This window comes from Lethenteron reissneri, unplaced genomic scaffold (genome assembly GCF_015708825.2).
Source record: "Lethenteron reissneri isolate LAM-NWPU_2019-01 unplaced genomic scaffold, ASM1570882v1 scaffold_214, whole genome shotgun sequence".
Classification (NCBI taxonomy): Eukaryota; Metazoa; Chordata; class Hyperoartia; order Petromyzontiformes; family Petromyzontidae; genus Lethenteron; species Lethenteron reissneri.
Window position 1 is genome coordinate 959,554 of NW_026891736.1, and position 12,355 is coordinate 971,908.

General features: G+C 52.1%; 1 protein-coding gene across 1 annotated transcript; it reads right to left on the reverse strand.

Annotated features, from left to right (window-relative positions):
* Positions 1–323: 323 nt before the first annotated feature.
* Positions 324–7,743, reverse strand: LOC133339729 (transcription initiation factor TFIID subunit 13-like). The gene is made up of 4 exons (XM_061547887.1): positions 7,678–7,743; positions 4,835–4,925; positions 2,637–2,734; positions 324–2,119 (listed from the first exon to the last, which is right to left on the reverse strand). The coding sequence occupies exons 1-4, from the start codon at positions 7,723–7,725 to the stop codon at positions 1,949–1,951; spliced, it is 408 nt and encodes a 135-aa protein (XP_061403871.1). The 5' UTR covers positions 7,726–7,743; the 3' UTR covers positions 324–1,948.
* Between the last annotated feature and the right edge of the window lie 4,612 nt (positions 7,744–12,355).

Here is a 12,355-nt window from a genome sequence, read left to right on the forward strand (position 1 = left end):
ACCAAAGAGAAGCAGTTCCAGCCATCACATTAGGGGTGAGTTAATTAAACGTTTGAGCAAATATAACAGGATATTTTTTTAGTTGATAATTTTGTATGGCCCGCGAATGATGTTATAAATATCCAAATGGCCCTTGGCAGAAAAAAGGTTCCCCACCCCTGAACTAGATTGACAAACTCATTTCTTTAGCACCGCTTGTTGTTGCGTTTAGTTTGGCGTCCTTCCCCCCGCAGCTCCGATAAGCAAGGTTGGCTCCACACAGTGCGACAAAAGTTCAACAAACAATAAAATTGAGTTTCACAAAATGCACTCCCAGCCTTCCCTCCGATACAAAGCTTTTCTTTTATTGATCCCGATTCGCAATTGAAAAATAAAACTGTCAGTCATTACACAGCTGGGGGGCGAATGAGCTGGAACACAATCCTTTAGTCAATGGCCATGCGTCTCCATCGGGGATGTCTTTAATGGCCGTGTCAGCAACACTGATCCGGTGACAATTGAATGCATTGGTCCAAACCATAGGCGTGAATGTTTCTCGGGTCTCTCTCTCAGGAGTTTCGTAGTGGCCAAACCCAGGGCTTGAACCAAGGAACAGCAACAGTGCTGGCCTCGGTGTCTCCGTCACAGCCGTTGTGAACCTTCCCTGGAGACACTGAAGGGCACCAAGGCTCAAACCTAGCACCTTTAAAAAAAAAAGCCCACCGTGTCTCCTGACACGGCCACGCAGACTCATTGAGACATAGGGACACCCCCAGACGCCAGATTGGAATACAGAATATAGTAAGTAAAGAAAGTCAAGTCCACACAGCCATTTCGAATTTCTTGAGAGACAGCCAGACCAGGCGTTCGAACCCAGGACTTCTACTGGACAACTGTCAAAAAGAGCTTCATAGCTCATTGGATTCCTCCGATCAAAACAAAAGATTTAGATTTTAAAGATTCTAATTTTTAACTAGTGTCACTGGCTCGCAGTCTCCGACACGGCCATGGACGTAGAGGGAGGCACCCAGGCGTTTAACCTAGGATCGCAGTGGTGCTGGATCAGCGTCTCTGACACGTCCATTGTGAACCCCCATAAGATACACAGAAAGACCCACGATGCCCTGGGCATGAACCCAGAACCTCAACACAAGGTGTCTCTTGACACGGCCACTATTAACTCTTTGATCCACCCACTCCCTCCCACTGACCCTCCTCCGCTCAGTCGTGGGTTCACGATGGCCTGGTGGTGTCTGGGTTGACGATGGCCTGGTGGTGTCTGGGTTGACGATGGCCTGGTGGTGTCTGGGTTGACGATGGCCTGGTGGTGTCTGGGTTGACGATGGCCTGGTGGTGTCTGGGTTGACGATGGCCTGGTGGTGTCTGGGTTCACGATGGCCTGGTGGTGTCTGGGTTGACGATGGCCTGGTGGTGTCTGGGTTGACGATGGCCTGGTGGTGTCTGGGTTGACGATGGCCTGGTGGTGTCTGGGTTGACGATGGCCTGGTGGTGTCTGGGTTGACGATGGCCTGGTGGTGTCTGGGTTGACGATGGCCTGGTGGTGTCTGGGTTGACGATGGCCAGTGGTGTAAACTAAACCATTTTTTTTATTTTACCAGGTAAGGCCCAGTTAGCTATGGAGCTCTATTTCAGAAGCGACCTGACTATTTCAAAAGACAGCTTAACGAAATGGTGGCTTAACATCACGTGGAAATGTATATCAGCCAAATACTCCGAATGCGTGACGTGGAGGGAAAACCCCTAGGACCTGGAAAGCAAATCCACGCGACCAACACGGGGAAGGGGGTGGCGGGGGAGGGACACGCACACTCCAAATATATAACAGGCATCGTGAGGGTCAGCATCGAACCCACGACCGTCTGCAAACCAGGAGAAGTTAGTTAACGTCTTCTCGCCACTGCCGGGCCCCCGTTCATGACGGGTTCACGACGGCCGACCGCCGCGGCCCTCAAGTGCCGTAGGTGGCCTCGTCGAAGGCCTTGCGAGCCTTCTTGAGCTCCTCGTTCATGGTGAGCAGCTCCTTCATGCGCGAGAATTTGCGCTCGTCCTTCCTGACGAGGAACACCAGGTCCTCGACCTGCAGCCGCCCGGGCCGCCCTACGGCGATCGCCCTGTGAGTCTGAGAGAGTGAGAGAGACAGGGATAGCCTTGTAGGTCTGAGAGAGACAGAGATAGCCCTGTAGGTGTGAGGGTGGGTGAGTGTGAGTGGGTGAGTGTGAGAGTGGTGAGTGTGAGAGTGGTGAGTGTGAGTGGGTGAGTGTGGGAGTGTGTGAGTGTGAGAGAGTGGTGAGTGTGGTGAGAATGAGAGTGGGTGAGTGTGAGAGTGGGTGAGTGTGAGAGTGGGTGAGTGAATGGCTAAGTGGGTGAGTGTGAGAGTGGGTGAGTGTGAGAGTGGATGAGTGTGAGAGTGGATGAGTGTGAGTGAGTGTGAGCGTGGGTGAGTGAGAGTGAGTGAGTGAATGGTCGAGTGGGTGAGTGCGAGTGTGGGTGAGTGTGAGAGTGGGTGAGTGTGAGAGAGTGGGTGAGTGTGAGAGAGTGGTGAGCATGAGAGTGGGTGAGCGTGAGAGTGGGTGAGCATGAGAGGGGGTGAGTGAATGGCCAAGTGGGTGAGTGTGAGGGTGGTGTTGACCTCTCACCGTCTCAGTGATGAACTCTGTGAGGAGATCCTCCAGTAGATCCACACACTCCGTGTAGGGGTTCTGGTCATCTCCAAATCCGTACATCATACAGCGCACTGCACAGGAGGAGGAAAACTAAATCCAAACAGCCATAAAGCTCTCTGTCACAGATGTCCAGTAGTGGTCAGCGAGTTAACATAAAACAACACAAACAACTACGTACAAACCATTTTTAACTAAGACTTTCTATCTTGATTTGAGGCTTTCGTGACTGCGGTATAAAATAAAATAAATCACAACGTTTCGGGCGCAACACACGCGTCCGTCATGAGGATTGCCCTCTCATACTCACAGGCCCTTTGGATTTCACCCGTTGGGTTGCACTCCCTCGTCGAGGAGGCCGCTCTTCTTCTTTTCTACAGTTACATGCTAACTTCTCACATTAACATTATGCTGATCCCTCACATTAACATAGCCACTTCAGTGCCCTCGTCCAGGAGGCCGCTCTCCTCCTATCTTACAGTTATGTGCTAATTTATCACATTAACATCACTAGCCCCGGCCACTTATTTATGACCCTTGGGCTATACCCATTTCAAACATTTTAAAACAGTCTGCCCCAGCAGCAGGCCACGCTTTCCCACCTGGTGACGGACGCTTGTGTTGCACCCGAAATGTCGCGATTCATCTTAATGTATAAATACGTGCATTTACCGAAAGAACCATAGAGATGGATAAGACTTTCTATTTTACCAGGGTAAGGGGCCCCCCCACCCGGGCTACTGCGTAGCTCGGTTTCAGAAGCAACGTGGCCGTCACAAGATGATAGCAGCTCAACCAAGCGGCCGACATCGTCACCACGTGGACATTTAGAGCAGCAAAATACTCTGCACCTGTGATGTTGATCCTAAATGTACACACGAACTTACTCGTACACACACTAACACAACACACACTTAAACCCACACACACATATACAACAACCGCCATTTGCCACTAAGTGGCGGTGATGTGACCACAGCGCTTGTGCCAGGCTATGTGCACGTGGAGACCACGTAAAGTGTCGAATGCCCGCTGGCAGGAGGTCACGGGGCAGACCCAGGTGCCATGGGTCGACTGAGATCACTCGTTGTTGTGAGCGTCGCTCCTCCGCCCTCCGTTGTTGTTGGAGGGCGACGACCTCCAAATGCCCAGTAGCGTCCTTCACGAGCCTCCTCCACAGAGGCCGATCTTGACACTGCTGGTACCAGTCATCGGCAAGTCCACTCAGCTCCACGTCCTCCTGTACCACATCACTCCATCTCCTCTCTAGCCCGTTCCGCGCCCGTTTAGCCCCCTCTATCCGGCTGAACTAAAGCTGTTTAGGCATGCGGTGGCTGGGCATGCGGGCTACATGACCCAGCAAACGCAGCCTTGCCTGCTGGAGGAGCTCACCGATGGGACTTTGCCAAGATCTTTCAAGGATTTGTAAACTCGTCACACAATCCAGCCTGGTTACACCCAGAATGGATCGTAGGCAGGCCAGCCTATATGTTTCTAACCGGCGAAGATGTTCCATAAGGGGGGTCCACGTTTCACAAGCGTAGAGAAGGGAGGGAATAACCGTGGCCAAGAAGACCTGAAGCTTTGTGCGGAGCGACAGACCAGGTAGCTTCCACACAGCGTTACGAGTGGCAAGATATTGCTACTCGATTGAATCGGAGTGAGACCTCTGCTGTTAAACCAGAGCCGGTCATGAACACACTGCCCAGGTATGGGAAACTCTCCACTCTCTCCACAACTGCCCCATCACCGATTGGGAGTTGTGGGGATGGAGTGTTCGATGGTACAAAATACCCAGGCAGGTGCTTAGTTTTGGTGGGGCTGATGGTAAGGACCCACACCTCTTGGTGGAAAGGTCCAGTTTCAGCAGCAGCGTCTCCAACCCCTCCGCTGAGTGAGCAGCAATTACCAGATCATCACCATACATAACGTGGTTGACCAATAGGGAGCCATCCCTTGACCGCACCCGGGCATCGATCAGCCTCCCATTGTATCTGTACCAGATGTAAATTCCTCCGGTACAGCCATCGAAGGCTTCATGAACTAGATTGTCGAAATACTAACACGTATATGTTCAAACACTCACACTCATACACATACATGTACACATACATACATATACATACACACACACATGTACACACACACACTCACACACCCCCACCCCCGCTCACGCTCTTTAGAGAAGAGGCGGTGTCGTCCGCGCTGCCCACTGGAGGAGGCGGTGGCGGTGGCTACGGCACCCTCCTCGCCCTCCTCCTCGCCCTGCGGTCAACAACAACAACGACATCAACAATGATGACAACAACGATATCGACAACGCTAACGATGATATCAACAACGACAACGACAATGACGTCAACAATGACAACGATGACGTCAACAACGACGACAACGATGACGTCAACAACAACAACGATGACGTCAAAACGAAAAAGACTTTTTTTTCCTCCGTGGCTTTTATCCACGACTCCATCGTGGATAAAAGCCACGAAGGAAAAAGGTCTCCCGTGTAGCCTATTAACAGTGGATGAGTGGGTGGGTGAGTGGGTGGGTGAGTGGGTGGGTGAGTGGGTGGGTGAGTGGGTGGGTGAGTGGGTGAGTGGGTGGGTGAGTGGATGGGCGAGTGGGTGGGTGAGTAGGTGAGAGAGTAGGAATGGTGGGTGGGTGAGTGAGCGAGTGGGTGTGTGAGTGGGTGAGTGATTGGGCAAGTGGGTGGGCGAGTGAGTGGGTGAATGCATAGCTGTCAACCCATACGGTTTAACCCCGTATTCTTGTACAGGGAAATTGAGTTTTCAGGTCCATTTGTGATGGGACTTTGTAGCATGAACGTTTATATTTAGATGGGGCACGTGGTGACCAATAAGGTCTGAATTGGTCTGTGATTAGGTAGGGCACTGATGAGGGGTTGACGTGTTTGTAGTAGGGAGTAGCAGCAGCAGCGCCTACGAAGGCTGCCGGCACTGTGACACACACAGAGGGGGTGGGTGGCCAGCGAACCACGCACGCCTGGCCGCCTTTGTATCTCCCCCCCCCCCTAGTGGCGATGTTTACTACACATTACTGCACCGGTACCTCATTTAAGGCAGAGTCTACCTAGCGGAAGGCCCATGACCGGTTGAGATAATCGCTGCTGTCACTGGCGGTGGTGGTGGAGGCTCGTGAAGGACGCCGCTGCTGCTGCTGGGCATTTGTTGAGGCAGTCGCCCTCCAGCAGCAGCAGAGGGCTGAGGAGCGACGCTCACAACAACAAGCGGAGCGCCGGGCAGCTAAAGCACAGCGAGTTGGCGCAGTAGGGGGGTGGGGGGGGGCACAGGTGGTGGTGCACTGGCCAGTCAACTCGGTCAGTCGACCCCGTGGCAGCTGCTGGGTCTGTCCCGTGACCTCCTCCTATCAGCAGCGAGCTTTCGACACTTCGCGCAGTAGCCTCGAAGTGCACCTGGCCTGGCACAGGCGCATTTGGTGACGCTTCGTGGCGTGAGCAGGAATCGAACTCGGGTCTCGGGCCAGTTCGCAGCGCTGCGCGCCTAACCGCTGCGCCACCGCTCCCCACAATAGAACAACAGCAGCAGCTGCAGCTGTGGATCGAGCCTCGTCACGATCACGGTGGTGGTGGCGTGGCAGATCTGCCGTGTCCAGGGAGCGGTGGGTCAGCGGTTAGCGCACTGTGTGTGTGTGGGGAGCGGTGGTGCAGTGGTTAGCACACTGTTTGTGTGTGTGGGGAGCGGTGGTGCAGTGGTTAGCGCACTGTGTGTGTGTGGGGAGTGGTGGTGCAGTGGTTAGCGCACTGTTTGTGTGTGGGGAGCGGTGGTGCAGTGGTTAGCGCACTGTGTGTGTGGGGAGTGGTGGTGCAGTGGTTAGCGCACTGTGTGTGAGTGGGGAGCGGTGGTGCAGTGCTTAACGCACTGTGTGTGTGTGTCCGGGGAGCGGTGGTGCAGTGGTTAGCGCACTGTGCGTGTGTGGGGAGCGGTGGTGTAGTGGTTAGCGCACCATGTGTGTGGGAGGGGGGAGCGGTGGTGCAGCGGTTAGCGCTACGCTCCGTTGCTAACCTAGCGACCGAGGTTCGATTATCGCCCACTGCCACCAACACCGCCAGTGACGATTATCTGAGACGGTCCTGGGGCTCCCCTAGGTCCACTCAGCCTCAAATGAGGACACTGGTGTAGCGGTGGTGTGTGGTAAACATCGACATTGGGGGGAGACAAAGGCGGCCGGGCGTGGTGCTGGTCACCCACCTACTCACAGCCACCATCCCCTACAGCACCATCCCCTACAGCACCATCTCCTACAGCACTTTCCCCTACAACACTTGCCCATACAGAACTATCCCCTACAGCACCATCCCCTACAGGACCATCCCCTGCAGCACTTGCCCATACAGCACTTTCCCCTACAGAACTATCCCCTACAGCACTTTCCCCTACAGCACTATCCCCTACAGCACTTGCCCCTACAACACTTTCCCCTACAGCACCATCCCCTACAGCACCATCCTCTACAGCACCATCCCCTACAGAACTATCCCCTACAGCACTTTCCCCTACAGCACTATCCTCTACAGCACTTTCCCCTACAGCACTATCCTCTACAGCACTTGCCCCTGCAGCACTTGCCCCTACAACACTTTCCCCTACAGAACTATCCCCTACAGCACTTGCCCCTACAGAACTATCCCCTACAGCACTTGCCCCTACAACACTTTCCCCTACAGCACCATCCCCTACAGCACTTGCCCATACAGCTCGTGCCCATACAGCACTTGCCCCTACAGCACTTGCCCCTACAGCACCATCCCCTACAGCACCATCCCCTACAGCACCATCCCCTACAACACTTTCCCCTACAGAACTATCCCCTACAGCACTTTCCTTTACAACACCATCCCCTATAGCACCATCCCCTACAGCACTTGCCCCTACAACACTTTCCCCTACAGCACTATCCTCTAAAGCACTTGCCCCTGCAGCCTGCTAGAGGCTACACGGTGGCGCTTTGTCTGTGGCAGCGGTCGCGGTACCATGAAATCGTCCTCTTCGTCCGCCATGGCCCGGTGCGGTGATGTCATCGCCTGAGACACACAGCGGAGTGACGTCATTTTATAGTCCGGTGCGATGATGTCATCGTCTTAGATACACAGAGGAGTGACGTCATTTTATAGTCCGGTGCGATGATGTCATCGCCTGAGACACACAGAGGAGTGACGTCATTTTATAGTCCGGTGCGATGATGTCATCGTCTTAGATACACAGAGGAGTGACGGCCCTTTACAGCCTGCTGCGATGATGTCATCGCCTGAGCCACGCAGCGGAGTGACGTCACTTTATAGCCCCGTGTGGTGATGTCATCGCCTGAGCCACGCAGAGTGACGTCACATTATAGTCCGGTGCGATGATGTCATCGCCTGAGCCACGCAGAGGAGTGACGTCAATTTACATCCCGGTGCGATGATGTCATCGCCTGAGCCACGCAGAGGAGTGACGTCACTTTATAGCCCGTTGCGATAATCGCTTTAGTCAGGCAGCAGAGTGACGTCACTTTATAGCCCAGTGCGATGATGTCATCACCTTAGCCGAAGTTAGGCAGTGGAGTGACGTCACTTTATAGCCCAGTGCGGGGACGTTGTCATTCAGCTGGGTGGATGGGATGACGTCATATTGGATGTTTTAATTGAAAAGAGCTCCTGATGACGACTGCTCGTGTTGCGATCAAAACGTCGTTTTTGTTATTTTCTTTGAACCTATCTCCGTGACTTTACCGAAAGACCCAAGAATATTAATTCCTGCAGTCACAAAAGCTTTAAGTCGGGATGACGTCTGTTTATATCTCGCCCACACGCGTGGCGCAATGACGTGCACCAGTGTGACACGCGTGACGTCATGTAATCCGCGCAAAGTGACGTCACTCCCGTGCTGGCGACCCGTGAGAGGGGTGCGTGAACCCGCCGACGATTCCCGAGTTAACGACGAGAATCGATCTCTCCGAATCGATTTATCCAAACGGGGAATCGTAATCGGGGTTGAGTTAAGAGGAATCGATTCCTTGGTGTGACGTCACGTGCCCCCCCTCACCTACCACCCCCCCCACCTCGAGGTGGGGTCGGGCAGCAGTCAGAGTCGATCCACTGCTGGATGACTCCGCACCGCAGGCAAAAGCCATCGCGTGTCAACCCACACGGTTTACCCCCGAGGGCACTGAGAAGGGGTTGACGGTTATGGGAGTGAGTTGGTGGGTGAGTGAGTGGGTGGGTGAGTGGGTGGGTGAGTGGGAGAGTGAGCGGGTGGGTGAGTGAGTGGGTGAGTGGGTTGGTGAGTGAGTGGGTAGGTGACTGAGTGGATTAGTGAGTGAGTGGGTAGGTGAGTGGGTGAGTGAGTGGGTGGGTTGGTGAGTGGGTGAGTTGGTGGGTCGGTGAGTGAGTGGGTCGGTGAGTGAGTGCATAGCTATCAACCCGTACGGTTTACTCCCTATTATTGTACAGGGGCAATTGAGTTTTCAGGTCCATTCGTGATGGGACTTTGTAGGATGAACGTTGAGATTGAGAAGGGGCACGTGGTGACCAATAATGTCTGAATTGGTCTGTGATTAGGTAGGGCACTGATGAGGGGTTGACGTGTTTGTAGCAGGGAGTAGCAGCAGCAGCGCCTATGAAGGCTGCCGGCACTGTGACACACACAGAGGGGGTGGGTGGCCAGCTCCACCACGCACGCCCGACCGCCTTTGTATCTCCCCCCCCCCAGTGCTAACGTTCCACACGCCACCGCGTGCTGTGCTCATTTGAGGCTGAGTCGACCTAGGGGAGGCGGCCCAGGGTACAGGGTTCGAGATCTTCCCTGGTGGGTGTCGCTGGCCGTGAGCGGGAATGGAACTCGGCCCTCTGCCGGGTTCGTGGTGCAGCGCCCCAACCACTGCGCCACCGCTCCTCGCTCACGGCGAGATGTTGACTACCTCGCCTGTTATGCAGGACAAGGCCGTAGTCATGGAGTCAACATTGGGGGGGACCGAATCTTCCAGGGGGGTCTGGGGGTATTCCCCCAGAAAAAAAAAAATCTAGATTTAAAAACGAATTTCCTGCCTAAAATTTCAAAACATTCACTAACACATAAGATGGATTTTGTTTTGTTTACAATAATGTCTAATAGTGTATTGTATTACATTGGTCTGTTTTTAATTTGTTTACCTTTTCTTGTTTCATTGTATGTAATGGCAGAGGTTAGGGATTCATAAAGTACAATAATAACCACAATCATATAAACAGAAATCTATTTCAAAGGAATGAATGTGAGACAAATACTCCTGTAATTTACGTTTATTATAATTTTGATTTGAAGCTTTCGTGACTGCAGGAATCCATACTATCCTGCCTCAGCAGTTCTCCTGCTGCATTTATGTCACCTGATGACGATTGCTTGTGTTGCGATCGAAACGTCGTATTTTTTTATACCTACGTGACTTTACCGAAAGAACCAAAGTAATGATTCCTGCAGTCACGAAAGCATCAAATCAAGATTATAATAAACGTAAATTACATTTCATATTAAAGTATGAAATAACAATTGACAAGTGAACTTACGATGTCTCATAGCTTGATCTCGCATCACATTCTCTCATTTTATCTCTCACTCTCCGTGCCTCCCCCTCTTACGTCCGCGAGTTGTTCGCTCCTCTGAGTGTGATCTACTACTATTGCTTGTGTAATAAGAGAGCGCCATCTCCTGTATTATTGTGGGGGTTACATTACACATCATACAGTCCACGTATTTTTGATTGTAGGGATTCTATCTGGAGTAAAGGTGAATGGGCGGATCTACCAGGGAAGCCTCTGGAACGTTCTCGAAGGTTCCAGGAGGGGCGGGGTTTAGCCTCCAATAACTGAATAGGAATGTTCGGGGTCGGTGTTTGAAGATCGAAGAGCTCCCGTCACTGCTGCCCCACCATCTCCACCTGCCACGTGGCGGCGCGACCTCCAGCGTGCCACCAGCCAGGCGGTGTGTTAGCGAGCGCAGCCACGAGAGCGGGTCGACATCCATGGAGAGAGTGGCTGTACCAAAGATTTACAATAAATATTGAAGTTACTTACTTGTGTGGGAGCCACTCATTACACGTGTGCCGAGGTCGCACCTCCATTCAATGGGTGACCCCGGGGAGTCGTTTCCCGTGTGGGTCCCCAAGCTGCAGCATTCACTTCCATCGAATATTCGATCTGCCGAGTCCCTCCGTTTAGTTAATCCCTACCTCGACATTTTTTTCCTGATTAATTTGGTTCTGTGTTTCGGGAGTGCGGAAGGGATATTTGTGTAATGGGTTCTATTGAGGCGCACACTTCCCTGTGGAGGCAACACTTTATTAACATTTGTTACCCACACTATACATAGGGTGGTGACCACCGACCTTCTCTCACTACACTCGGGTACATTAACTAGCGTGGCCCCGCCACGTGGGCCTTGGCCCCGACCTCTTCGTCTTCACGAGGCATCTTCATCACGGGCGCGAACAGCCCCGCTCTCTCAGCGGCGCCCGCTTATATGCCTCTCTAGCGTGGCCGGCCACACCCTGGCTACGCCCCCCTTCTCGAACCCTCGAGAAGGCTCCGGACCCCGACAACGTGACCCCCAGGGTAGTGACGCCATGTGTGTGCAGACCCGACATAGTAGTGACGTCACGTGTCACTACATCACCCCCCCCCCGCCGAGTCCTGTATATCCGTGTCTATGGATCCTGTGTATCTCGGTCTCAATAGTGGGTCTCTGCATCTCTAAGATTTTCTACGTGTTTCCTTCACGATCCACAGTTTTGGTCACGTGGCCATCATCGCACCACTGCAGCTGCGTCTTTAATCCCCCATCAGGTGCAATTATTCGGACGCCACTGGAGCTGTTGCAGTTTAAAATCTTAAGAGTGAAAACTCAGTTATTTAGAAACTGCTCATTGTTGTTGCGTTTAGTTTGTCGTCCTTTCCCCGCACCTACGATTAGCACGGTTGGCGAAATACATTCAACATACATAGATACATACTCTGTGGTTCTTTCGGTAAAGTCACGTAGGTATACAATAAAATAAATCACGTTTGCTGTGGTTTTCCCACCTGATGATGATTGCTTGTGTTGCAATCGAAACGTGATTATTTTATTTTCTACCTACGTGATTTTACTGAAAGAACCAAAGAGTATGGATTCCTGCAGTCACAAAAGCTTCAAATCTAGATACATATGTTCAAACATCAAATAGAAGCCTTCTGCAAGGAATCGAGTCCCCATTAGCCACACGTACTTGCGGTGAACATGCAAACATGCTCTGATCATTTATGCAGTCTTTGAAACAGATTGGCTTACACCAGAGGCGTTCTCTGTAGGGCCTGGACAGTGCCAGACCAGAGAAGATCGAAAGGCCAACAGCACAAGGACAATGCCACACGTATCAGAACATTTCTCGGGGTGAGCAGCTACAAAATGGGACCTTTTTGCCAATATCAAAGTATGAAAAAAATAAGTAAAATTAAATTTTTTTTTAAACACGCTTTAATGAAATGTACCGTACTAATAATGGAAGAACTCCACGACTCCAGCAATTGGCCCCGAAGCTTGCCATAGCGTAAGGGACCGTGGTGATTTACAGCCAACGTCAGTTGAGCGTGGACAATTAGACCAAAGCCGAAACATAACATAAAAAAAATGTTAAAAAATATCTTATTTATTTTTAAT

Coding starts and splice junctions, on each gene's coding strand:
- LOC133339729 (XM_061547887.1), bottom strand. CDS start 7,725: ATGACATCACCGCACCGGGCCATGGCGGACGAAGAGGACGATTTCATG. Junction 4,926..7,677: donor ACGAAGAGGACGATTTCATG/GTACCGCGACCG, acceptor TGTTGACCGCAG/GGCGAGGAGGAGGGCGAGGA. Junction 2,735..4,834: donor CCGCCTCTTCTCTAAAGAGC/GTGAGCGGGGGT, acceptor CCTCCTGTGCAG/TGCGCTGTATGATGTACGGA.